The 25,946-nt window shown below is 43.2% G+C and overlaps 2 protein-coding genes across 4 annotated transcripts; one reads left to right on the forward strand and one right to left on the reverse strand.

Moving 5' to 3' along the window:
- Window positions 1-405: 405 nt before the first annotated feature.
- On the forward strand, window positions 406-13,308 carry LOC110982687 (N-acetylneuraminate lyase-like). 3 transcript variants are annotated; one of them, XR_015428022.1, is made up of 13 exons: window positions 407-692; window positions 1,594-1,675; window positions 2,780-2,850; window positions 3,740-3,827; window positions 4,264-4,321; window positions 4,837-4,912; window positions 6,684-6,776; window positions 7,259-7,407; window positions 7,811-7,857; window positions 8,608-8,692; window positions 9,388-9,427; window positions 10,395-10,616; window positions 11,710-13,308. XR_015428022.1 is itself a non-coding variant. In XM_087147404.1 (12 exons), exons 2-12 carry the CDS (start codon window positions 1,611-1,613, stop codon window positions 10,550-10,552), a joined length of 930 nt encoding a protein of 309 aa, XP_087003530.1. In that variant the 5' UTR covers window positions 406-738; window positions 1,594-1,610; the 3' UTR covers window positions 10,553-13,308. The 3 variants fall into 3 exon arrangements, 2 of the variants coding, with proteins under 2 accessions (XP_087003530.1, XP_087003529.1); XM_087147404.1 differs by having other exon boundaries at window positions 406-738; window positions 10,395-13,308; XM_087147403.1 differs by having other exon boundaries at window positions 10,395-13,308.
- Window positions 13,240-21,957, reverse strand: LOC110982701 (inactive C-alpha-formylglycine-generating enzyme 2-like). Its single transcript, XM_022241320.2, has 8 exons — window positions 21,674-21,957; window positions 20,571-20,733; window positions 19,598-19,712; window positions 18,906-18,950; window positions 18,152-18,302; window positions 16,655-16,795; window positions 15,898-16,060; window positions 13,240-14,953 (listed from the first exon to the last, which is right to left on the reverse strand). Exons 1-8 carry the CDS (start codon window positions 21,765-21,767, stop codon window positions 14,710-14,712), a joined length of 1,116 nt encoding a protein of 371 aa, XP_022097012.2. The 5' UTR covers window positions 21,768-21,957; the 3' UTR covers window positions 13,240-14,709.
- Between the last annotated feature and the right edge of the window lie 3,989 nt (window positions 21,958-25,946).

The following is a 25,946-nucleotide window of genomic DNA, read 5'->3' on the forward strand; positions in this document are numbered from 1 at the left end:
AGTTTTTCCATGTGCTCCTGTAAAACCCCCTGACGTGGAGGTAGTGTGTACGTGATCCTGTTCTGCCAGTGTTCTTGAGTCGTGTTCCAGCCGTTCGAGCGCGAGAACATGACAGACCGCCTGAACTCGATTTGGTTTCAGATAATGGGTCCACTGAGGTTTGAGACATTTCTGAAATTGCAGGGCACGTTACACCTTTGCGCCCTCTCGCAAATTCGAATACTTTTTTCTAATTTTATGCTAGTCTGTTCCCAGTGAAATTCTGGTGAGTTGAAGGGAAAGCCTCACTGCCCATTCGGAATGGGAAGCGAGGCTTTGCCACGGAGGAAAAATAAAACAAAATGAAGAAGATGTCACACCCCGGACGTAAATGAAAGATTCCAAACGTAGGTCAGTAATATAACAATGGGGAGGTCAGGTGTGAGAAGGGTAGGTGGTTGGCCAGCTGCTGGTTTGCGGTTTCCTAATTGCATTGTTCGATCAATGTGCGGAAGACCCGCTGGGGCTTTTCTCGTAACTGTTGTGATAAATACATGTACAAGTAGCTCATTTCCAGTGATGGTAGAGCTGGAGGCTTGTTGTGGAACCTCTCATATTCCAGGCTTTGCACTGTTTCACTACCCTGTGTGTGGCGTGGCGTAGTCGTGGGGGTGTGCTGATATCGATAGACGACAGCCAGCGTCAAGGCCTAGGTGAGTCATGTGACCTGGCGACTGAGCGTTCGGAACCCAGAAACAGGTGATGTTCAGATGTTGATTTATTTTGGAAAGAGGTCAACATATACGGACAACACTTGAGGCCCTGTGCACAAAAGTGTTTTCTAAGTAAATGCTTCAGAATTTTTTAGCTGAATTTCACTTTTTAGGACATGTTATCACTTTCTGACGGCTGTTATAACATTTTATTTTTTAAGGGAAAAGTCAGTGTTGTGTACAAAACTCTTTCCCTTGAAATTTCAGCTTTTGCAGCCAAAATTACCCTTAAGACAGATAAACCAAAAATGAACCATGTTCATGACGTTGGATGATTTGACCCAAGAGTCCCATGACTTGACACCCTGTAAACAAACCTTATGAGACGGGTCTGAAAAGTGTTTTCTGAGTAAAGCTGTGATATTCTCCCCACAAAATTTGATTCTTATTAACACTTTGTGATAGCCGATATACATGTATGTCTGTATATGGAAGTCCTCTCCCCTTGCCTTCGCCCTCCTCATCCGGGAGGTCTCTTCATGATCAAAGGGATTATCCCTCCTCCGTGGCTGAATCACGGAGGAGGGCGCGTACCAGGCAATGTCATCCACTCCCCTGTTGTGGTTGGTGATTGATGTTGGTGATAGGGTGCAATTCTAGGGACACCCTAGTACTACTAGTGGCACAACCACCAAAAGGGTCAAGAAAGAGTCCCCCTGCAACTCTTGGCAAATCCTGTCAGTCGCGAGCCTGGCTATGCATCGCAGAACTTGGCCCCGTATGGTTCCACTCAACAGCGGGACCACGGTCAGGCCAACATTGTAAGATGCAAGTTGTGACCATATGGCTGTATAGGCTGCACAGTGGTCCAATTTATTATCGGACGGATTTCTTTCCACAGCGGTTCCAATTAAACCGATGATGGAGGGATTCAAGGTGAAGGGGTTTGTTGCTGCCGTGTTCACTCCAATGACCGAAAATGGGTAAGTGTTCCTCGCTAGTGTGTGTATGAGTTTGTTTCTGCATGCAATTGGGGACCCTGAACAATAGAGGACAATAAGGTCCCCGATTGACAGAGGGTCCCCGATTGACAACTGTGTACAAAACATATGGGTGGTCTTCTACAAAAGTTAAAGTACAAACAAAAGAGGAACAATAGGGGGTCCCCAGTTGCAGGCAAATACACACTTGCTTGTGTGTGTGATGGCTGTTTTTATAAATTCCCCAGGGGTAAGATGGTATTAACAGAAGGGTTTGTCGATAGTTGTGACTGTCATCAAAACTGGCCATCGTGAACATGGACAGTGAGGTCATCCATGGTTTTGATAACTTCAAACAGCAGCCAATTTGGGGACAATTATGGTACATCCCCCACCTCCAAATTACTCAAGCCACTCCCATGAATGTGGCATTTTCGTGCCGTAGTTTCCGCTTTCTTATCATTGGTTTGGAGTTTCCAGGAGAGAAAAGAGTTTTTTATTTACAATCTTGTAAAAGAAAAATATCACATAGGAACTCACTAAACATTCAAAGTCAGAAATCAACCTCAGACTAAGATGCTAAGAACCTGGGGCCAATTTCATAGAGCTGCTTAAGCACAAAATTTGCTTAAGCGCAAAAAACCTTGCTTAAAAAACAAAGGTTACCAGCTCAAAATCTATGTGATTGTCGTGCTAACCAAAAGACAGGTGAATACCATGCCAAAGCAATATACATCACATGAAATTTTGGCTGGAAACCTTATTTATCAAGCAAGGTTTTTCACGCTTAAGCAAATTGTGTGCTTAGGCAACTCTGTGAAATTGGCCCCTGTACTCTCGTACAGTTACCCAGTATTCATGTACAACATGAAGAGGGGGCTGTATGACCTCAGGGAATTCACCAGATTCAGTAAGCTACCAGGCAAAGAAGAAATGTGGCTTCCACTGTCAAATGCACATCCAACACCTTCAAGGCCCATGTCATGCACATCACAATTCTGAGACCTCATAATTGCTCACAGCGTAAAAAAGAGTAGCTTGAGATACAGATAAGTTATCCCGACCCACTGTACATGTATTTCATTGGCAACATGTCCTCTCTTTCAGGGATGTGAATGTGGAAGCGATTGATCAATATGCGACCCAGCTACTGAATGATGGAGTTCGCAATGTATTCCGTGAGTGAGGAACCTACTGTTTTTCTACTTGATTCCTTCATATTATACCCAGTATCCCTAACAGTCCCAAATCCTCCAATTTCAGCATGATTTTGCTTTCACCCTAGGGCGTTAGGGTTAACGTTTTCCGTATTTACAGAGGTTGTGCAGCAGACATCTCTCACGAGGCACTGACTAAATACATGTAGGTGGTGCTGTCTCGATCACGCGGCAAAAGTCTTGCTCCTCAAATTTTGATAGAGGTAATTTCTTTTTCACACACTTGGAGAGCTAGTGTCCTGAATGGCTGGGTAGTCGGAGTTTCATTGCAAGGGGGAAAAGTGGGCGAGCTGGATGTTACATTGGGGGATGTACATTTAAGTCTGCGCGAGTATAGTTTACTATTTTCTTTGTGTTCCAAATTTCCAGTGGGGCAATGATTTTCCCCCAGCAACCCCCCCCCACTTCACTGCCGGACCTAAATCCTATTCATTTCATGGAGGTAGAAGGCACTGCATTTTTGTGTATTTTTTATGATATCCTTTTGGTGGGAATGCACTTTGTGTGCATAATTAATTGTGAGCCGGAAGAGGCGACCAGTTTCTGTCTGAATAGTTGAAAAATTACCCTCAGTTCCCAAGATTCCCCCAAATTGTAGAATGCTCATCCCAAAACTAAATCCATTGCAACAATTTCAGAGAAACTGCACCCTCTTCCCTCTCAGACACCCCACCCAGCCCTACATATAGCTCACCCTTACTCACCCCATCCCACCCCCGACTTGGTTGTAGGGTTTAAAAAAAACAACTCCTTGGAAAGGGTCCCTGTTGTGTTCGAGCAAGGAACCTGCACCGTAGTGCCATTGATATCAATGATGTACCCATCGTTTTGCTAACACCTTGGTCTGCAGCCTGTGGTACTACTGGCGAGGGGCTTTCGCTCACCATCAACGAGAGAAAGCAGATTGCAGAGAAGTGGATGCAAGTTGGCAAGGGCAAGTAAGTACCCTTTCAAAAAACAAGAAATCAGGGGAATCAAACGGCGACTTAACCCCTCCTCAAGAAAAAAAATTTTACACTTCCTGTTCCCACAACTGCCCTGTTTTGACGGCAGGACCATTTTATGGGGGGATTTTTTTCTTGAGGGGGGTAAGGAGCAAAATTGGAAATAAATCTGAGTTATTAAGAAAGAAACAAATGCGCTCGTTGGTGTTCGAACGTGTTGCCAAAAGATTCATACTGAAAGCTGGTTACCACTGTACCTGGTTCCATAATTGGTAACCAGTTCCTAGCATCAACTGTTGGGTACGGAGGTAACCCTACAGCCCAACATATATGTAGTGAAGAACCTGTTAAAATAACATAAAGTCACATATTTGGTGTCTTGTTCAGGCTTCACAGCACCCGGTGTATGTTTTGTTGCGTGTGTGTTTAGATTTGATGTCATCATGGTCCACGTTGGAGCCGACTCGCTCCGAGACACCCAGGATTTGGTAAGCAGCTGTCAGTGTACATGTACTCATCGTCCAAATGTGTCAACTATTCAGTCTTGTTTTGAATACATCATTTAATGTTCCCATCCAACGCAAGTTTTCAATTCACATACTGCAGTGCCACTCGACTGGAAAAAATGCATTTGAAAGATAACCTGTCATTTGTACAGAGTGGCATGCTTCCCAGAGTTGTACAAACTGTCAGTTCTGATTGCATTTTTGTCTCTGTTTCGCATGATTCATTGCAAACAATAGCCTTGTTTTAACCTCTGGATTGTATGTAAAAATGAGTCTCTGCTGTTGATGTTCATAAAGATTTTAGTGGACTTTGGCACGGTCCAAGGTTTTTTTTGCTTGAATCACGAAATAATGAAATAAAGCAGCTGTTTTCCCATTTTATTTCCCCTTTGAAATGGCCATCGGCTATTTGTAGGCAAAGATGGAAGTTTGTATAAGTAGAACAGTGATAAACAATTTTTAAAAAACCTTTGACATTTTCTTCTACTCGGCTGTAGGCATCTCATGCTGCAAGTATTGGAGCTGACGCGATATCCGTCGTGTCACCGACATACTTCAAGCCCAAAACTGTTGGTGAGTTTAAGACATGCAGACCTTTGGACTTGCAATACATCTTGCCTAGGTTTCTATCCAGAGCGGTCTTGGCGAAATGGGCTATAAATGTCCAATCAGTCCTGCACTTTTTGCATTGTGGTTTGTTTGCCGTGAATGAAGAAGGCCGGTACGTGATTCACAGGTCAACGTGCTAGATGAAGCATCTCTTGGAAGCTGTGTGTCATGGTTGATGTAAGGCAATGGATATGTTACCAGCTCTGCATGTTAAAAGTCCATGTACTGTGACAGGCTGGGCATAATGAATGCTCATTTTCTGAAGATTTGACCTGAAGCAAATCAAATTTGTTATAGTTTTAAGGCTATTATCCGAGATTTGCAGTGGCTTTTCGGAGGGGATTAAAGTGTACTGGTGTTGCAGTCTAGTCCATCTCAAGTCAATCACATGTTTTGCAGTTTTAAGCCAAATCACAAGCTATTCAAATAAACTGTGACAGAAGCATTCCATTGTCGTCATTGTCTGAGCTGTTAAAGACAAGTCTTAGTATTTTGGGGGAGGGTTGCCCTGCCCAATGTGTATTGTAACACTGTATACCATGTATTTAGTGTTCCCCCGAAAGCTTGTGAAAAAAACCACAAGCGTACTCGGTTGGGACTCGAACCCACGGCTTCCTGCTTTAGTGCAGACGTCTTAACCACTCGACCACCAAGCTTGCGGATGTCGGCTGGCTGATTCGAGTCAGATGTGGCAGCGGATACCGAAACAACTGTTTCTAAGGAGTACGCTTGTGGTTTTTTCACAAGCTTTCGAGGGAAACACTGAGTATGCACCATTACAGTACAATACATGTTGGGCAGGGACAGAAACCAAAATCCCAAATCAAATTAGCATCTCCTCGACGCAAATCAACCCATAGAAATAATTGTGCTCCAGGCACTGTAGCTTGGAAGCCCAAAGAAACCTGTAGAGAGGAGACAGTAAGAAATAGGAAAAGTTGTAGAGGTGGGAGAAAAACCCCAGAAGAATGTTTTGGTTAAAACCCAAAGGACCAGGTAGGGACTGAAAATCCAATCCAAATCTGAACCGAGCCGGGAATTGAACCCGGGCTTCATTGGTGAAAGGCAAAGGAAGAACGACTATATCAAGGTGGCTCACCCTGTCTTGTGGTAAGACTTGTGAGCACTCACAAATGTCTTGACTAGAACAGTGCACCCTGTGGTGCGAGTCACATTAGACTAGTGCGGAACCAGCGCTTGTTTCTGTGAGAGTATCGCTTCTCAACCTAGTACCTTTCAGAGAAACCTGTGTGGGGCCTGTGACAGACCAAGGTTCATCGACATACAGGAATACAAATAGAGAGAGGGGCCATGTGTCCCTGCGTGTTCCATTGTACTTCTGTATTTGAACCTGGATCTGCCCTTGGGAATTGTTGGTACAGTGGCTAGCAATGAAGGGTTTAGATTGTAAGCCTTATCGTTAATACTGCATGGGTGAGTTTTCACAATGGGAGAAAGGTGCTGTGGGAAGGAAAAGGGGGGCGGTGTTTGCTCCTTTTTCCTTCCCACAATGCCTTTCTACCATTGTGCAAACTCACTCATGTGGTATTAGCGATTAGGCTTGTGGGGAATGGGGGAGGGGTGTCGCCCCCTCCCCGCACATCTTGACAAGGGGGATGGCCACATGTAAATTCCACTGCCTATAGACCCATCTTGTTTTGGCTTATCAAACAGTACGTGTTCCATCTCTCGATCGCGTTTTCTTTGATAACATTTTTTTATGGTCATTTTTCAGATCTCTTGCTTCAGTACCTGAAAGAAGTCGGTGCTGCCGCACCGTCGCTACCTCTGTATTACTACCACAACCCTGGAATGACAGGTGTAAAATGTAAGGACCTTGCTTCCAGGCGACCATTTACATAAAAAAGCACTGAAAAGTTTGGTTCCAACTAACAGTGGATTCATCAGATCTGGAGGGCCGTTAAGTGCCATGAGTTCACTTCAACTTTTGGTTTCTGCCTGAACCAAGTGCAAAGCATAATGTGTGCTGGTATGCCACCAATGTATGAATGGCTGTTTAGTCCACAGTTTTGCCTTGTGGTCATCAACCCAAGAACCTAGTGTAATTTCCTAAATCGTTCAACTCATCCCTTTTGACAGTATAAATACGTAATATATCTGAACTTGTGAAAGTTTTTGGACAGTGACAACTTGAGCACTTGTAAGGGCAAAATTTTGCCCCCAACCATGGGGGGGAGCAAAATGTCTGAGCTGTGGGCCCCCCTGTGGCCACTCCCACATTAGAATGCCTGTCTAAAACCATGCTGCCTAAGAAATAATTAAAGATTCTACCATCTCAACATCGCACAGTTTCATTGGAATCCATATGGGAGGGTTTGAAGCAGACATCTGTTCCGTCGCTGCGGGGTGTCAAGTTCACCTGTTCTGACTTCTACGACTTGGCTCGAGTCCAGCATCTGGCTGGGGACAGGTTGCAAATGCTGTACTCCACGGATGAGGTAAGGGTGGTCCCCACCAATGAGAACCTTCGCCAAGACAAACGTTTACTGCCCAAACACCCAGAACATGTCCTCTTCATTTCCCCACGGATAACGCTGACCCCAAATGCCTTTGAAGCTATTTTTGAAGAGAGGGAAAAACACTTTGTGGAAATAACCACATTTACTAGTCCTACTTTATACGGACTTCTTTTGTGCAGAGGTTTGCACTATAACCCCACTTGCATCCTGAATTTAGCTTGGCCAATTTATCTTGGCTTTCTAAACAGACATCATGCCCTTGGTGTGTTTCTCCAACCAGGGATTCCAGATAGACAGTCCACGATATGTATGTTGACTATTTTACTCACTATTAAATTTCTTACGTCTCTCTTTTTTCTGTCTGCCTATCTTCTTTCTGTAGCAACTCCCTCAAGCCTTTTCCCGAGGAATAGAGGGATTCATTGGAAGGTAATTAGGGTTTGATCATAGTAGCCAAGTACAGCTTCTAGTGGGCTGCTTCTGAATCTTGTCTCAAGGGCTAGGTCAATGCCTCCCCCTGTTCCAAAACATGTGAGCATGTGCTTATAGAAGACACAGCCGCAGGTTTGGGAAGCCAATGTTGAGCCTGGCAGTGCATTCTCTCCATTTTTTGACGTAAAATGCAACAAAACATTGGAAAGAAAGTTTGCTGAAGAAAGTCACCTCTGGATGTCTTTTTAATATTGACTATGGGGAAACTTTACAATATCACCTTAGTTTGTCTGAGGACCTCTTTCCTCATATGAAGGGAAAGGTTGGGTCCTCAGAAGTTGTGACAGGTCCTCACAAGTCAAGCGCAAAGCATCTAAGGTTTGAAGCTTTTCAAATGAACTGTGGTACAGGAATTCTTTGTCACATCTCCTGTTACTTGTGACCAGACGGTTAATTTGACTTGTGATTTAATCTGGGATCAGACTTGGGATTTGACGGAGACTTGTGGTTCACATTGTGATTTACTTGTGAGAGACTTGGGATTGACTAATGATTGCCTTGTGATTGACTTGAGATGGTCACGTGATTCATTCGTGAGTGACTTTGGATTGGCTTGTAATTAACTTGGGGTTGACTTTGGATTCAACCTGTGGTGTACATTTCCGCATAAACTTTTCTGAAGCCAGGGAATGATATGATTTACCAATTTTCTGGAATTGTCTCTTTCTTAATTTCATAATTATTAAGCACTTACAACTATGCCGGTAAACCAGCGAACCACATGCTGGAAGCTTACCGAAAGGGTGACATGGAGGCAATGGAGAAGGAGTATGTAAGTCAAGCTTGGCATCCTGACTCGCATCTAGGGCTGTGCCGAATATCTGAATAACCGAATATTCAATTGATTGTCTAATATTCGAATATTATTTTTCGAATTTGAATATTCAAATGCCAAATTCGTGAAGAGGAAGGGAAAATTTCCTTTGTTTTAAATGCGAAAAATTGCACTGTGGAGACTTGTTTCAATTAGATTCAAATGAAAAGCGTCAGAAATCTTACAATGCTTTTAAAATTATTCATTAAGCAATGTAAAAGGAATAGAAATTTTCAATAGGGCAAGAAGTCTTGTTCGTCTCTTTAATCTAGCTAAATCGTGGCTGGAGATACTCCTAGACGTGAGAAGCTATTATATTGATCATAATGTACCATTGTGTGTTATTGCAACTGATTTTGTATAGGATCTGTTCATCAACAATCTGCCCTCAGTGCGACCGAATATTCAGATATTCGATCAAATTGAAGGTCAAATATTCAAATAGTAAATTATTCGAATTGACTTACCCTTACTCGGACTTGTCAGAATGGAACAAAACAGTTCTTTAATACTTTTTATGAAATAAAATGGAGGGACATTTTGAAGCTATACTTGTGCTGTATAATTTCTCCCTAAATTATTTGCTGGCTGCATGTACTTGCTTTCAACATGTTTAGTAAAATTTTCCTGCATATTTTCTCTTCTTGTTGCAGATGATGTACTTGTCGTTCATTCCAATACTGTTTAAATATGGTAAGTGTTCAAATACTTTGGGGGTATGGGGGTGATGAACATGCTTTTTCAAGAAACAAAAAAATTGACAATAATACCCAATGAAGGAATTGGGTTTTTTTTACCTGCTTATAAAATGCCAAATAAAATGGATGGCCCGTATCAGACTCCTGCAAAACAAAATGCATGTTGCTGGAATGATCACTTGACATAAGTCAGTGTTTGAACCTGAGAAGGCGTGATCTCTCAACACTAGTGGCCTCTTTGTCTGAAACATGAAGGGCTGGGTGTGGGCTGATCAGGGGCACGTGCAATCACACAATACTTTGGGTATGTATGCCTACTGCTGTTACAGATATACTGTGTATGCCAATACCGGCATACGTATTGAACATGCCCCAGATGTTGATGCTTTACACACTCAAGTGTATAGGTCATAGGGTTGGGTTGGGGTGGGTAGGGGTGGATTGGGTTTGGTTGGGTTGGGTCGGGTTTGGCTGGGTTGCGTTGGGTTTGGCTGGGTTGGGTCGGGTTTGGCTGGGTTGCGTTGGGTTTGGCTGGGTTGGGTTGGATTTGGCTGGGTTGGGTTAAGTTTTGGCTGGGTTAAGTTTGTTTGGGTGGGGTGGGTTGGGTTTGAGTGGGACGGCTTTGATAGATTGGTTTTTCTTAGGATGCCTGATTTGTCTTTCCTGCTTTTTTTCTGCCACCAAGTGGTTATTTAATTGCCTTGAAGGTAGGCATTTCCACTGTGATCAGCCTGGCTGCTTGAAAAGGCGGGTTTAATTTTGCCGCCCCCCCCCACACTTTTTGGTGAATGTTTCATCTGCAAGTGATTTGACCATTAGAGTTCAGACCTTATATTGTCATAGATACTGATGCTGGGGGAGGTCAAAGATAGATCGATATGCATGACCTTTGACCTGTACTAGATGACAGGAAAACAAGAACAGACCCCAGTTTGTCAGTGTGCGTGATTTGTGGTTGACAGGGGGTGATGTTGGTAGCAACAAGTGCATCATGAAGCTGGCCCGGTGTCCCACCATCGGTCCGGCCCGCCTGCCCATCGCAACGCTGGACAAGGAGAGGCTCCAGAGCATGAACGAAGAGCTGAAGAACATCGGCTTCTTTGAGTGGATCAACAAGTAGAGGAGTGGATCAGCTAGCCCATCATCCAGCAGACTGGCAAGCGGATTGGCTGCTGATCAAGCAGGTCAGGCAGTATGGAAATCAGTCATTGGTGGAGGAGTTGATTCAGTTGAATTCATGAATTAGTAATAAGGTTAGTTTAAGTTGGGATGCTACATGTACTCTCCGTAAAAGGGTACGTAAGGTTTTTTCATCTTTAATTTGGTGGTCGGATTAATGGTTAACTGTGGTCATTGAGAGAATGAATTAGTCTAGCAAGATTGTCTTGATGGGGAGTGTAAAAATGTGAAAAAAAGGGAACTATATGTAATTATCCTTGCTGAAGTGGAAACGGGTTTTATTCTACCAGATGTTTTTACCAAAATCACATGCAAGTATGGAAACATTGAATATTTTTTACTGAATACATAATGAAAAAGACTTTCATGTGAACAGTGAAGAAATTGATGTGCACTTTGCGGCAAAAGTTGTGGTAAGCTAAGGGTGAAATTTGTACAGACTTTGGCCGTCCATTCAAAATGGCGGTCAGTGTTTGTAAAACTACAGAAAAGCCTGACTGGTGCTCATGAGGTCAGGTGTCTCAGCGCAGCTATACACCGACCCACATTCACTGCACATGCTCAAGCCCACGTGCGTAACTTTAAATAACCTTGCCTTTTTGATTACCAATTGGTCTCATCGTAAAGAATTAATCATTTCTTGCCTACCACCTCAGCACCACTTCGGTGCATTAAAAAAAAGTTCTTGCCGTCTTATAGGCCGGGATACTGATGGAGTCAAACTTTGTTCACGTGTGCACTCTCTAGCAGCGCCGGGTGGGACCTACGGTTCACCGAGCACCGTACAAAACGAAGTGTGGCATTAGAGGTCTATTGCCCGCATTAAAAAAAACTCTACTTGTGGAAAAAAATTAACTTCCGAAGAAGTAGTAACAAAAGTCGACTTTCAGCGGCAGTCTTTTCTCGTTTGAGTACTTTCAATCAGTGTACAGCTGTGTAAGCAACAAAGCTCGCATAATCGGACATGGAGGAGATGCCTAGAGAAATTAATACATTTCTGTTTACAGTACTACTGGCTGTGTGCCGGGATGATAACGGCAATTGGATTTTTTTTCTTGTTAATCACTCCCAGCTGTTGCCATTTTTGTTTGTGCACAGCATGTGGTGTCGCTATTTCGGGAGTTGATTGATTTTTTATACACGGCAGTGGAACTCTTTGAGAGACAAACTTGGTGACTGCAACAGCTGGTGCTCACCACAGAGCCAAACGAAAGACCGAGGGGATTGCCGGCATGTCCAGCTCCTGTGGCATTATGGCCATCTGGGTCCAGACTGACAAAGCTGCTGAGCACAGGAAAATATGCTTAGCTATATCAGGTTACCAGCCCAACATATCATGTAATGTGTACCTGCATTGACTGGTACTCTGCAGATTCGTGCTTAGCGCACAGCTTTGCCAAGTACAGTCTCCTTCTTGGCAGCTTGGCAGCCGTGGTATTTGATACGTATCTCTGTGGCAGACTGTTGATGCATATTCTTTGGATAAAGACAGGGCCACATCAGTATTACTGTTGACTTTGTACAGCAGATTGGAAAGTTTTTTTTAACTTTCATCGCAGAAAATAGTGTGATGTTGTAATTCCGTTTAGCGGGTTTTGTCCATTAATGAGTGATTTGTTCTTTTGCAACTAATAACTAGCATCTTTCATTTATTTTGTACTTTTCGTATTATAACGTAATAGACTGGTTGTGCCCAGTAAGTCACATGAGCCACAGTGGGTATCAAACATCAATAAACATGCATTTCCCCCATGGCCAAGTGTGTCAGAAGTGTCATTTACCAAAAATAAAACTGATGATTGGTAGAGCACTCAGACTACTGAACCCGGCTTTATTTTTGCTAAACTCTAAAAACAAACATTGCTATTGGAGGATGCCATGCTTGTTGATAATTTTATACCCACTAAAGGTCATGTGACTTAGCGGGCCCTATCGGCCAGTTGTAGCAGGCTATGCATTATATTTTACGGCCATACATGTACACTACCGTAAACAAGTTACGGACCATTGGAATAAAAAAATTTTCTTAATGTTTCAAACATCAAATTCACATTTTCAGCAGTAAAATATCTCATATAAAAAAGTCGACACAAAATCAAGAGTGGTCCTTAACTTTGTTCGAGTAGCATATTTTGTAATTCACATGTACATGTACCAGTATAAATTTGAAGATGTGTTCAATGTGCCTTTTTTCTCAAAATCCTGACAGGATCTGTGGATTAGTTTCAAGGGCTTAAATAAGGCATTAGACTTTTCTAAACGTTTAACAATACTGTTTGGAGTGAAATTAGTTTGATTTAAAATCAATGCAAGAAACTCAGAATAATAAAATAAAAATTTTGAAATAAATTTATATTCAATTTATGCGTGGATATTTACTTGCACAAATTTTACAGCTGTGCTCCATAGCTGGCACAGATTATCTAAAATGGCAGGGGTGGAAAATCTATAATTAATACATGTATCTGTTTTTAGCCAACTGTACTAAACGAATGCATCACAACTATTTTGTAAAAATTTTAATTCTTTATTAGAAATTTTAATCTCGGTTCTCAAAATTTAAGTGGGGTGATTAGGAAAAAAAGCAATATTTTCCACACAAAACAATGAAGAATATTGAATGAACGATTTACATTGTATTATTTTTTCAAATGCTTTATTATTTCTTGAAATAAATCGCTAAATCGCACAAATGCAGTTACGCTGTGAATCTTTATGCAAAAGAAATTATTGAGTCACTGTGGATGTTACAGTATTTCAAAATATTTTGAAAGCCATACAAAAAAAATTTAACCTGTGCTAAACATTCCAGTCTGTGTTTATGACTGCCAGAATGAATACTTTTGACAACTTAAACTCATTTTCAGAATGAAAAGGGCTGATGGACTCATCAAAATATTCACAAAGTGTGGCATGTTTTTCCAGTTTCACAAAGTGAAATGTTTATACTGGGCATGTGTGTAAACCAGTTGAAAAAAGATGGTCAAGATACATAGAGGTAAAAAGTATATTTAGGTTTCGGTAGTAATGGAAGTCCTTTTGCATAAGGCTGAGTCAATTCAAATAATTCACTACTTGAATATTCGACCTTTTAATTTGATCGAATATTCAGTCGCACCAACCGGCAGATTTATGATGAACAAACAAACAAACAAATCAGTTGCAATAACACACACAATTATACATTATGATCAACATAATAGCTTCTCACAACTAGGAGTATCTCCAGCCATGATTTAGCAAGATTGAAGTGATGAACAAAATTTCTTGCCCTGTTGAAAAATTCTACTCCTTTTAAATTGTTTAATGAATAATTTACTTTTTAAATCGTTGTAAGATTTCTGACACTTTTCATTTGAATCAGCTTGGAACAAGCCTCCATACTGCAAGTTTTCTCATTAAAAATGAAAGAAAATTTTCCCTTCCTTTTCATGAATGTGGCATACAAATATTCCAATTCAAAAAGTAATCTTCAAATATTTGCCAATCGATCGCATATTCGGTTATTTGGATATTCGGCACAGCCCTACTTTGCAATGGCCTGATTTTAGGATAATTTACATTAGATGCATACAACACATGTCTGTGAACTTCCTGTACACGTGGACTGAAATTGTAGGAAAAAAAAAGCTCAAGCCAATAACATTGCTTGAAGTAAGTAGTTGTAAAAAGAAGTGAGCAACAAGTCGTTTTCCCCACTATCAATAAATGGATTGCTCATTGCACATTGAAGGAGGATTCATCTGGTATCCATTCACTCTACGGTGGATTTTCACAAAAACACCCAGCTGCATGTGATCCAAGTTTACATGTTCTCACAGAGACCCTAACCCTAACCCCCTTCTGGGAAAATTGAAATCATGCATATATGCTTGTTGGATTCAGAACGGTTAGGGCTAATGCAGTCTGTCAATAGTTACTAAACTGTCACGTCTGAAAAGGTGAAAACGGTGGGTAGAAAAATTACAACTTCCAAAAAAAAAATCGATTCTGAAGAAAGAATCCTGAGGCTTCACTGAGTATCAAAAACTCACATAAAAGTGGACGAGTTTACAAATGACGAAAGCCACACGCTGGAAAAAACTGCAAAAATATTTGTTAAAGTTCAACCTTGTTTTTCTTTTCACCCGTGGTCTTCTTGCCATTCAAATCAGCCGGGTTCGGTTTGATGGGTTTGGCCTTCTTGCCATCTTGAACCACGACCCGGGGCTCCTCAGCCTGCTGGTTTCTGTCCTGATTAATTTTCTTGCCCTTGGGGGGCCTCTGGGCATCGGTTGAGGTGACCGACATTGCACAGCGGAAGCCCACATTGTCCGAGCCAGCATCTGGTGTGTTGCCCGTTCTAAAAAAAAAAAGAAAGGGGAAAAACCCATCACTTTTACAATTAACAGAAAAGACTCTAGTTGGCTTTAAAGTTTGAGTAAACTCCCTTCCATGGTACAGAGGATCTAGAAACTCTTCCCTAATCTCCCAGTGTTCCACTCAAACAGGTACACGTATATACTTACTGAAAATCTAGCCAAAAGCTGAAGTCTGCATGGACTGTGAAACATTTGTGGCACTGGTTTTTGGACACGCAACAATTTGATGTTAGCATTAAACTAAAGCCAAAAAGGCCAACTGCTTCAGAGGTAATGCTGTGATTTTTGCCTCAACTTGACATTGACTTGGTGAATATAAGTACAGACCCACTCCTTTCAATTATAACCACCATTTTTTCAATCATAACGTCAGCACCACTAAGCATTCACTTCATAACACAGCAATGTACATTTACATGTAGTCATTTAGGGAAAATAGACTGGCATGTGGCACTGAACTTGTCCAGACACTGAACACTTTATTCACAAGCCGACTTGTAGAAATAAAAGCAATAAATATGACATTTATTACCTGCATACGCTGGTGAATAATTGAACACTTGAGATTTAATGCACCTGAATGTTTTAAGCCAGATTTTCCAAAAAAATTTGAGAGAAAGGCTTGGAATGCACACTTATCAAAATATAGTCTGGTACCATCCCATTCTACAGCAGTACAGTTAGCTTTCTTACAAGCAGATTCAGGGGACAAGATTGAAATGACTTCCTCGTGAATACGGTTTACAATATGGTTGGCTTGTCCCGACCTAGCCAAACCCACATGGTAATAACCCCAGCTGGGTGGTCAAAATAGGGCCCCACCCCCACCCCACCCCCACTGTCCTTAACTGTGCATGCACGAAACCCGCAGGATGGACTGAAAATGGTCCTCTCCGCACGACAAAAACCGGTCCCTCGCACCCACCTGGTGGTGACCCTGACTTGATGATTAAAGGAGCCATCCTTGGAGTCGATGTAGGACCCGCCTCGCAAGGCGTACTTGGTGCCGTCCGACTCTGGGGCGTCGTCTTGACTGTCGTAGCGGGAGGAGGTCCACTCCCACACATTGCCAACCATATCATACAGGCCTGGCAGCAACAGAGGAAAAAAGGGCCAAAGGTCATCTAAGGTAGCCAATATCAGGATCAAAGCTGGGCCAAAAACAAAGATGTACCCTTGGACTTTGGATCAATAAAAAATATCAACAATGAGTAAATGGTCACCCACATGGACAGTTTTCACTAGCGGCCATTTTGGGGGTACAGTCTTTCCGATGTTTATTCTCCACAATTTGAACCACCCACAAACAGGGCAGGTTCATTCCTGCCTTCTTCTAAGGATCAGATGCCCATCCACCGACATGGCTCCTCATGAAAACTCTCTGATAAAGTTGTACAGACAATCCAAGTAAACGGTTTTCATGAACTATGGCGAGCACTCCAGAGTAAAATATATGTCAGTGACTGGTGTAATGTGTACACTTTTATCATTTATGATGAGTGTACATATGTGCAGAACTGCAGGATTAAAAACAGTCCATCAAGACAACCCCCTCCCCAGAAATGACAAGAAACTATGCCAACAGTCATTCCAAGAGACCCTTGTGGGGCAATTGGAAAGAGCTTACCCCCATTACTGGGGGTCACTACAAGCCAATGGATTCATCTACAGTGGGGCTATACCATAGTCATTCTGTTCGGGGAAGGCGTCGACCGGAGACACGCCCTTGTAGCCGTCTTTCGCCACATTGGTGTCGGGAAATTTCCCTTGCCAAAAGTTCATGCGAGTCACGTCAAACTTGTTGCCCCATGGGTACTTCCTCTCTGGGGGAAAAAAATGAAATCAAAACATAAGTTCCATCTTGACTAATATTTTTCCTGCCCAGGAGACTTTGGGGTACAAATGACCGAGCAAGGCTTAGAAATTTGGGAAAGAAGATACCATGAACAAAGTTTAGACCATAATATGTGAACTCCGAACAAAACCCCCTGAACGTCCCTGTAAGAGCACCAACATTTCGGTGCATAAGCTGGCATCAAATTCATGTCCGTTGCAAGTCCATGGACATTCATGCCACATGCCATCCAACCCAAAAAAGCCTAGGCACGAGCCATTCAGACATAACAAAAAAACCTTCCTTTGTCATTGTTCACCATGCTGCCTACATGTATGACTCGTCTAGAAAGAAACAGCCTATGAAGGGGCTTGTGAATGGACTTGGGACAGACCGACTGGACAACACTGGCCCAGACCCGCCTCTGTAAACTTCTACTGACCCCTTGGGCACAAGTGTTAAAATGTACTGGCATGAAAGTCATGCATCTTAGCATATCCAATCCCTGTATCTCCACTCCGTCATTCCCTGCCATGTATTTGCTAGGGCCCCCTCTAATTCTAACCTCCTTTTCTATAATCTATGCTATCCCAATGCCTCTTAGTCTCCTCCCATCTCCCTTGCCAGTCTCAATGACCTCCTCCAGAACCATCCTCCCCAACCCTCATCTCCCCGCCCCACATTCTCCTCCCATCTCACTTGCCAGTCTCAATGATCTCCACCAGAAACCACCCCCCCCAACCCTCATCTCCCCGCCCCACATTCTCCTCCTATCTCGCTTGCCAGTCTCAATGACCTTCTCCAGAAACCATCCTCCCCAACCCTCTTCTCCCCGCCCCACATTCTCCTCCCATCTCACTTGCCAGTCTCAATGATCCCCTCCAGAAACCATCCTCCCCAACCCTCATCTCCCCGTCCCACATTCTCCTCCCATCTCGCTTGCCAGTCTCAATGATCTCCTCCAGAAACCATCCTCCCCAACCCTCATCTCCCCCCCCCACAGTCTCCTCCCATCTCCCTTGCCAGTCTCAACGATCTCCTCCAGAAACCATCCTCCCCAACCCTCATCTCCCTGCCCCACATTCTCCTCCCATCTCGCTTGCCAGTCTCAATGATCTCCTCCAGAAACCATCCTCCCCAACCCTCATCTCCCCGTCCCACATTCTCCTCCCATCTCACTTGTCAGTCTCAATGATCTCCTCCAGAACCATTCTCCCCAACCCTCATCTCCCCACCCCACATTCTCCTCCCATCTCACTTGCCAGTCTCCACAAACCCCTCCCAGCAACCCTGCTCCCCACTCCACCCCTCTCCCCCCATCCATTCTGATCCCGCCTCATCTCACTTGCTAGGCCACCTCTGGCGGCAAACTCCCACTCCGTCTCGGTGGGCACCCTCCATCCATGCCAGTCACAGTAGGCCCTGGCGTCCCGCAGGCTGACGTGAACAACAGGATGGTTCAACCGGCCTTCGATGGTCGAGTCTGTCCCTTCTGGCTACGCAGGATCATTTCAAAAGACAAGCAAACTTCATCTTTTTTGCAAGACATACCTTGCAATCAAGCCATTATCAATTGAAACATTGATTCACTTAGTGTTCTGCGGTAACATTCAACTTTGTTTCGGGAATAAAATTCAACGAAGGAGAGAGATGGAGGAGTTGACAGTAAGAAAACGCTTGTGACCTTTCAGGACAGACAAGACAGAACTTCTTCCAAAAAAAGGCTGCCATCATGTGCATCTTGCAACTGGTTTTATTTTCTGTACACAGAGCTGAAACCTACTTGATGACACATCTGAGGATCCACTATTTGGGGATCGATAAATCCCAGTTGTTCACAATCTGTTTGACGGTAACTTTAACTCCACAAAACTCCAACCTGAAGCAAGCACTTGACCACTAAAAGCAATCTTCTGTCCCGACCCTCCCCACCCCATTAGCCTAACCCCCAACACTATGACTCACCCTTTCCTGTACCCCTATCTAATCATTCTGTTCAACCATCCCATCCACTAACCCCCCCACCTCCTACACCCCCTACATCCCTTGCCCCACCCCCTACTAAGAGTGTTGGCCAAACAGCTGACTGGATTACTTACCATTCTCCAATAGGCTCTATCAACTGGTACCCACCAAGGCGCTCCCTGGAAAGAAAAAAAATTGCAAAAAATTGACAGAAAATGTAACGTTTTGTTACAGCATTGGAGAGTCTTAGCTCTCCCCCTTTTTGGTTTAAATGCAAAGTCAACACGGTTGAAAAGGATTGACAAACTTGAGATTATCCAATTGTAGGAATTGATCCAGGGCCACAGGACAAGTCTTGACGGGGAGAACAGAGAGCAGCCCACAATACCAATCTGTGGCAAGACTGGAGACAGGCCAAATACCAAAATGAACTCGTTTCTTGCCCCCACCTGCTTCCTTGTCTCTGCCCACCTCCTTTGTGTCTTTTCTGTTTGTTTCCTTCTTAGTGGAATTTTCAACATGTTGTGCTTAACAACATTTCCAATACTTCTTAAATGCAATGTTTGAAACCCGTTTAATGGGTAAAACGGGAAAGAGTCAAGAAAATAAAACCACCAACGGAAAATTACACTATGGTAAAGAAAAACAATTCTTTAAACAGCTACCAATTCCATTTTTTTTTTCCAAAATTTCTGGATGAGAAATGTTTTTTACCTGTCCATACAGCATTACTTCTATCTTTATTAAGCATTTTTTTAAATTAAATGTCTGAATTGCGTAGAACAACTGAATCCAATGCCCATCGTATTTAACAAACCGATTCTACCTTGATTCTGTCTTTTGCTGCTTTTCTGACCTTCTCCGGCACGAACATCTCCAAAACGAAGCTCCAGCCAAACTGTTCAGCCTCCGTCTTGTACTTCTTGGCCCTCACAAATTTTCTGAGTGTCAATTCAAACCACAAGTGTCGACAAATATCAGTTCAGGAAGGCCTAAACTAGATGTATCTAAGTGAAATATTGTACAAGGCACACGCCTCAGCATCAATTCAAGACTAAGCAAAAGCCAGTTTACTGCAAGGGGGCGTGGCTTCAAGGGCCAAAAAGGGGGCTGCGAAGGACACTAAGCCTTTTGCGAGTTAAATTTGAATAAAATCTGGTGCACTGAGTTATCTGACTGCACACGAACATAACAATTTGAATTCCTCAGACTAAAGTCACTGTTGCTATACATCATGATTCAGAGCAGCCTTTCGCACAGTGACCATCATCTCTGGAATGGACTGGTTCCTTGGCACCCCTCTTATCCATTGAAAACAGTGTATTGGTGCAAGGCGTCTCTTACGTAACTAAGAAAAAGCTTGCCCCGAATCACGAGGTATACCGGTAGCTACAGTGTCTTTAGTATGGAGAATTGAGAACTGTTTTGTTTACGTGAATTTAAACATTTTAAAGAACTTAGTGTACCAGATTTAATTCAAATTCAACTCGCCAAAAGGCTAATTAACAATGCACATTTGCTGAGCCCTAACCATGCTGAACCCAACAATATCCAAAAGTTTTGTCAATGTGAGCGGTGGATAAAAAAGCCTTTTTTGCTCTAGCTGTTGAATTCTGTCAGGTTCAGCAGGCTTCAAGCTCTCGCAGCTGTTGGATGTAATTGGATTCATCAGGGCGACAGCACTATTAGGGTAAGGGGTTTGGGTTAATGAAGTCATTGAAGTGTAGACCAAAGCACTGCCCCCTCGCACGGGCATGAGCAGGTCCATGGATTTCCCTGCACTCCGCGATTCGTGGTACCTGAAGGAGGCGATGGTCACCGGATACTTGCTGATCTTGAACGACTTGACCATCTCAAGGCGGGAGGGCGCCTCCCCGTCCTTTGCATCCTTTGCGTCGGTTCCCATGGTGAACTGTTGGCCCTCGATGAAGACCATCTCCTCATATTGGTCGACCTCAGCATCTGAAATAGGAAATGCCTCCGGACTGAACTTTGCAAATCATGGATCGCATTCAAAGCCATTTCTACAAGTCCACCAGAAGTCAGTGTTCGTTAATTCCATCACAGTGGGCTTAAATTTAACACTTTGTCACGCAGAGGAAGAATTTCCAAGTGCACTTTGGCTCTACATACTCTGTAAGCCAATCCTTAGATTTTGTTAACTCCAGCCCAAGCCTAGAGATGCAAGAATTTCCAAAGGTAATCAAGAACTTCTGCTGTCATGAGCATTGGGGCTAGAGTTACTTGTGTTAGCAGTCTAATTAGTTCTGGCATGGTGGTCAAAGTATATCTAGAGCACTAACTTTTCCTCAGAGTTCTGGAAAGACTACAGAAGTCTTCAAAGCGTATCTGTTGGGTGGGATCAGTCGATCAGCTAGATAGCATGATGGTCACATTGTGCCATCAGTCAGTCCTGTATGAAATCTCCAACTTTAAGTCCCGATTTTTCAAAGCAATTTTCCACAATGAAAGGAAAGTGATTGGCTGATCATGGTGACAATCAGGCACAATGAGCAACAGATTTGCAAGCAAAGACCAAGTGACCTCGCAGACTGACTGATCACGTCCAACATATCAATCCCAGAATTTGCAGAAAGAGTTCCACGAACAGACAACACTAAGTTTCCCACGACATGTCCTAAAACGTGAAATTAGGCTCAGAAAAACCCTAGGCATTTACTTAGAAAACAATTGGGTTGTTTCAAACGAGTCTCGGACATCGGTTTGTGCACAGGGAATCAAGTGTTGTCCGTCTACAGAACTCTTTCCTCAACCAACATGACCGATTCGTATTAATTAACGTTTCCCTTCATGAGCTGCCTACATCCTCTATATCCCACCATAAAAATAACAATGCCGACGGTCATGACAGCGGCACAGATTGTCTTGGCCACATACTTACCCGCTGGAACATCCTCTTTCAGGGTTGCTTCTGACCCCCAAATCATGCACAAAACTGAGAACGAATAAAGCAAGAACTTCGCTCGTATATGCATTTTTCATTAAAGCTTTGACCGACGTGTACTTGTGTTTAACAACTCAGAAATACAAGTACATGTGTGTATATATATATATAAGAAGGAAGAGTCCGGAATAGCGGCCACCGCACCGACACACAAACGCATGACACAGCGCAGGCAGCTCGCCGCGGTTTGTTTATGTACACGTAGGCTTAGTTCAGGCCGCACAAACTGCGCTGCACACAACCTGCACATGGCCTTTTGCTCGTTGCATGGGGAGCGAGAGCGCCCCCACACACGCTGCATCTGGTGGGCGTTTTGGTACAGTGGATGTTTGGCTCTCAAAAAGTGGGGGGAGCAAGCGCTTTTCGGCTTACACTAGCATCACGTTAGAATGAAACGAGTATACGAGTTACGAGAAAAGTCTTTTAATACAAGAATTTGAAGTTATATGGTAGAATAACGCGATCACGTTTTGGGCTGGGTGCATAAGGCAATTCCAAGATAACCTTAGGCCTATCGTGCTTGCTGCCAACACTATGACGGTACGCCTCCCTAGCCTTGCGTGTTCACAAACCCTCCGGAAGGTGTTAGCGCAGTGTCAAGGCACGAGCAGAAGAATATTATGCCATATATACCCGAATCGCTTGATGCTTTTATACAAGACTCCGAGTGTATACCGTAAGCCACCGCCACCAATATCGGTTTGCACGGAGGTCCGATCGTGCTTTTCACGGGAGGAGGGGACATTGTAAGTATGGCATTTATCGTCCACGACGATCACGGTGCCCGTAAACTGCAGGTCCAATGTCAGTTAATGACACAATTAATCTGGAGTGCCAGTGTATTATTTAGAAAGTTCCCACATTTATCCTACTCGTTAGAACTGAAATGTTTGTCTCTAGGCTAATTTAATTACAGTGGCGTAGCCAAAGGGGAAGGGCAATTAATTGTGGGAAATATCCCTCCCCAACCCCGAAAGAATTTAATTTTTTGAGGGGGGCTGGAAGTTGTCGCCACGCTAAGCACGTGGTGTGTCAATATATGTAAAGTGGTGATAAACCTTTTAACAAGGTTCATGAAAGAGCCGTACGTAGCCAAGGGGGGCAAGTACCTCCCATGGGACACCCCCCCCTCCGCCCCCACTCCGAACCCCTCTGGGAGGAGTTGGCTACACTACTGGAAAGTGTGACGTGTGTGACGATGAAATTACCCTCTGAGCAAAGGACAGTGACGCAAATACTTAGATACACGGGATGACCGTGACCCTTGAAGTGCCAAGGGACGCCCCCCCCCCCGTTTCCCCCAAAGTCATCCCCCGATTCGCATTTAGAAAAGAAAATTTTATGTCTGAGTCGTGAAAAAAAAACCAGATGTGTGCCCCTTCTAGAAACTCACTGGACCCCAAAATTCCATCCCCTACCGCGCTTGCGTGAATACATGAATATGCATTCACTATTTTGAATACCGCTGCTTGGAACACAAAGGCTATAATAAAATATACTGCTATATAAAGTATACAAAAAGGCGTCAAAAGGAAATTAGGATTCCATTAACTGGGCAATTATTTTTCCTTGAAAAAAATGAATGTCTGGGAGGACGGGAGCCGAGCGGCCGGGTCTGACGAGCCCCAATGTTAAAGTGTCTCAGGCTGCTTCTAAATTATTTTTCCATTTTTTTTCATTGAAATGACGCACACTAGCGCTGTGTAGTCACAACACTCTTATTAAGCAACACGATCACACTTTCACACTGGCTTTTCGTGTTATGGAGGTTGGTAATTGGCGAAGTTTTCGGTGACATCAAAGCCGTAAACGAACGAGAAGAAAATAACACACCCTGTCCTGCACGGTGCGATTGATATTAGGCTTCTTGTTCCTCGCAAGTGGAGCATCTTCAGGCAATAAAATGCTACACGTACAGACTCGCACGAGCCCAAGAAACTCCAATATTGAACCTGTCAGTTTGTCTCAATGCAATGGAAATGCTGCATTGAAGGTGTTTAGCTCAATTCCCTTTTGAGTTGCAATATTTTTGACGTTTCATTTTCGTTTTAACCTCTGAGCTCGTGTCACGGACTACAAGGCTTACCTGCAAAATGGCAATAATAAACTTACATTCAAAACCGAAACACTCTGTCTTCTGTTAAAGTACTGCTTGCTTGCTTTGTACACCTCGGTCTACAATAGATATGATTTTTAAACAAAATGCAACAATATGAATCACACAGCAAAGCGACAAATCACAAGCTTCTGGGGAAAAGGTGACCTTTTTGCACACTCACTGTCGTGCATACAACTAATACGAGATAAAAAAACTAATCTCGTGTAAATAATTTTCAAAGTGGCTGATGATATGAGGAGATTCTTTTGTGACATGATCCCTCAGTTTATAATCAGTTCGAGTAAAATTTCCCCGCCCTCGGGGAATAACTTGCTCCTCAGTACACAGAGAGATATATCAGCAGCTCAATACAAAATAACTGCCAGTTAGTTTACTGTCTTCATGTTTTGCTATGTTTGTTAGTTTGCTTTCATTACTGTTTGTAAAACTGTTTTCAGTTATTGTTTGTTTATTAATTTTGTTGCTCAAAAAACTTCACTCAGAAAAGGTCATGTTCCCGCACATGAAACGTTTGAACAAAAAACGAGGCCGGAACTTCACCTATCCGATTTATATTCTGTTCGTCTTTGGTGAGAAGAGCAGGATGTAAGCTTTCTTGGAGGAGAGGTATCAGATGCAAAACAAAACAAACATCGGCGACGTGCACGTGGTCAGGCTCTATGAGCAGGGGGCTCAGGCAAGCAGCCTACCGTACCTACGCGCCTACGGCCGGGGAAAGCATACGCTGACGAACTGACAGCGACACATACGATACACGGTTCACACAGCCAATCGCAGCCTCATGGAGGCCAACGTGTATAGGCCTAACCACCCTTTTCACATAAACTTCTCCAATCGGGCCATAGTAATGAAGTCCAATTAAAACCCACCGTACCCCCCCCGTTTCATTTTCCCTGCCAATGGATAGCCAAGAGGTTAAGAGATATAATCCCTGGGGCTGGAATCCGACCCTAAATGGGTTCATTCCATACAGGCAACATATCGGCTTTCCACTCGTCGGAATTAGGCCTGTGGAGACCGTACAGTTTTGAATACGTGATATCAGAATATGGAAGTTACTTGAAAAGCGGTTTCTTGTTTGTACGGATGTTCAACATTTTGTGATCTTCAAACAAATAACAACATTATCCGTGATCCATTCTATCGTGCCCCGTCCCCCTAAAATTGTCCAGGGGTGTTCTGAGGGGCACAGGTTCATGATGAAACCCAAGGAACCTTATAGTTAAGCTGAGTCAGTTGCAAAAATCTGCATATTAAAGTTGCAACGGTCATTATCCCTATAAAAGATTAAGCAATCAGATGATAAGATTAACATAATACGGAATCGACATATACATGTATCTTGTAAACAAAATCTCGCTCAGTAAACTGGAAGATTTAGTACGAGTGGTGCCTGTTTTCCTCAAAGAAAGCCAATGCAGAGCAAAAGCGGAATACTTTAAACGTTTCACTGTATGGGCTCCGAGCTGGACCAAGAGAGGGCGAAATTTTCTTAACAACGGAGGCTCTATTGGTCGAACGGCACTTCGCTGGTTCACAAACGACTATGAGACACATGCTTTGCGGTTGCGTCGCTATCAGCAAAATGAACACCCCCGACCTAGACTGGTCCCTGTCCTTGTTATAGGAACCGGTTGCTGGCTGTAGTTTAACGTATGCGATTGGTCCTGTCAGTTTGGAGGCTGATTATTTAACTTTTTGTCAAGCCAATAGCAGTGCTTTAATATGAATCACGTACGTTCCAGCAGTAAGGGAATAATACACAACTATCTATCCTTGTTCCTCTATTGATCACAGTGAGGTAATTTTTTTTCAATGAATATCATCGACAAATTATTTTACGGCAATGTATTTCAAATCAGTGGTTATTTTGTTAAATTTTAGATAAATAAACAATTTATGGTGAAGCCTTTTTTGGTAACAAAGACAAAAAGGCCAAAATATTCCATCAGCTCCTGCTTCGTTTCGTCTTGGACATTGAACCGGCAGGATTCCTCCGGTTTCATTGCCCGCTACTGGTTCTTACGTTCGGAGGACGTCTGTCAGACGTTTGGAGACTACGTGAGGGACGGGAACCAATCTAACTACCGA

Source organism: Acanthaster planci, linkage group LG16, assembly GCF_054643075.1.
Source record: "Acanthaster planci isolate LZ-2023a linkage group LG16, COTS_SCS, whole genome shotgun sequence".
Lineage (NCBI taxonomy): Eukaryota > Metazoa > Echinodermata > Asteroidea > Valvatida > Acanthasteridae > Acanthaster > Acanthaster planci.

What these genes read in the sequence shown, in the direction of transcription:
- LOC110982701 (XM_022241320.2), bottom strand. Translation starts at nt 21,767, where the DNA reads ATGCATATACGAGCGAAGTTCTTGCTTTATTCGTTCTCAGTTTTGTGC. An exon ending in CAGCAAAAGACAGAATCAAG is followed by an intron (nt 18,951 to 19,597) that starts GTAGAATCGGTT and finishes TTTTCTTTCCAG; the next exon opens with GGAGCGCCTTGGTGGGTACC. An exon ending in CCCCGAACAGAATGACTATG is followed by an intron (nt 16,061 to 16,654) that starts GTATAGCCCCAC and finishes TGTTGCTGCCAG; the next exon opens with GCCTGTATGATATGGTTGGC.
- LOC110982687 (XM_087147404.1), top strand. Translation starts at nt 1,611, where the DNA reads ATGATGGAGGGATTCAAGGTGAAGGGGTTTGTTGCTGCCGTGTTCACT. An exon ending in ATAGAGGGATTCATTGGAAG is followed by an intron (nt 7,858 to 8,607) that starts GTAATTAGGGTT and finishes ATAATTATTAAG; the next exon opens with CACTTACAACTATGCCGGTA. An exon ending in TCCAATACTGTTTAAATATG is followed by an intron (nt 9,428 to 10,394) that starts GTAAGTGTTCAA and finishes TGTGGTTGACAG; the next exon opens with GGGGTGATGTTGGTAGCAAC.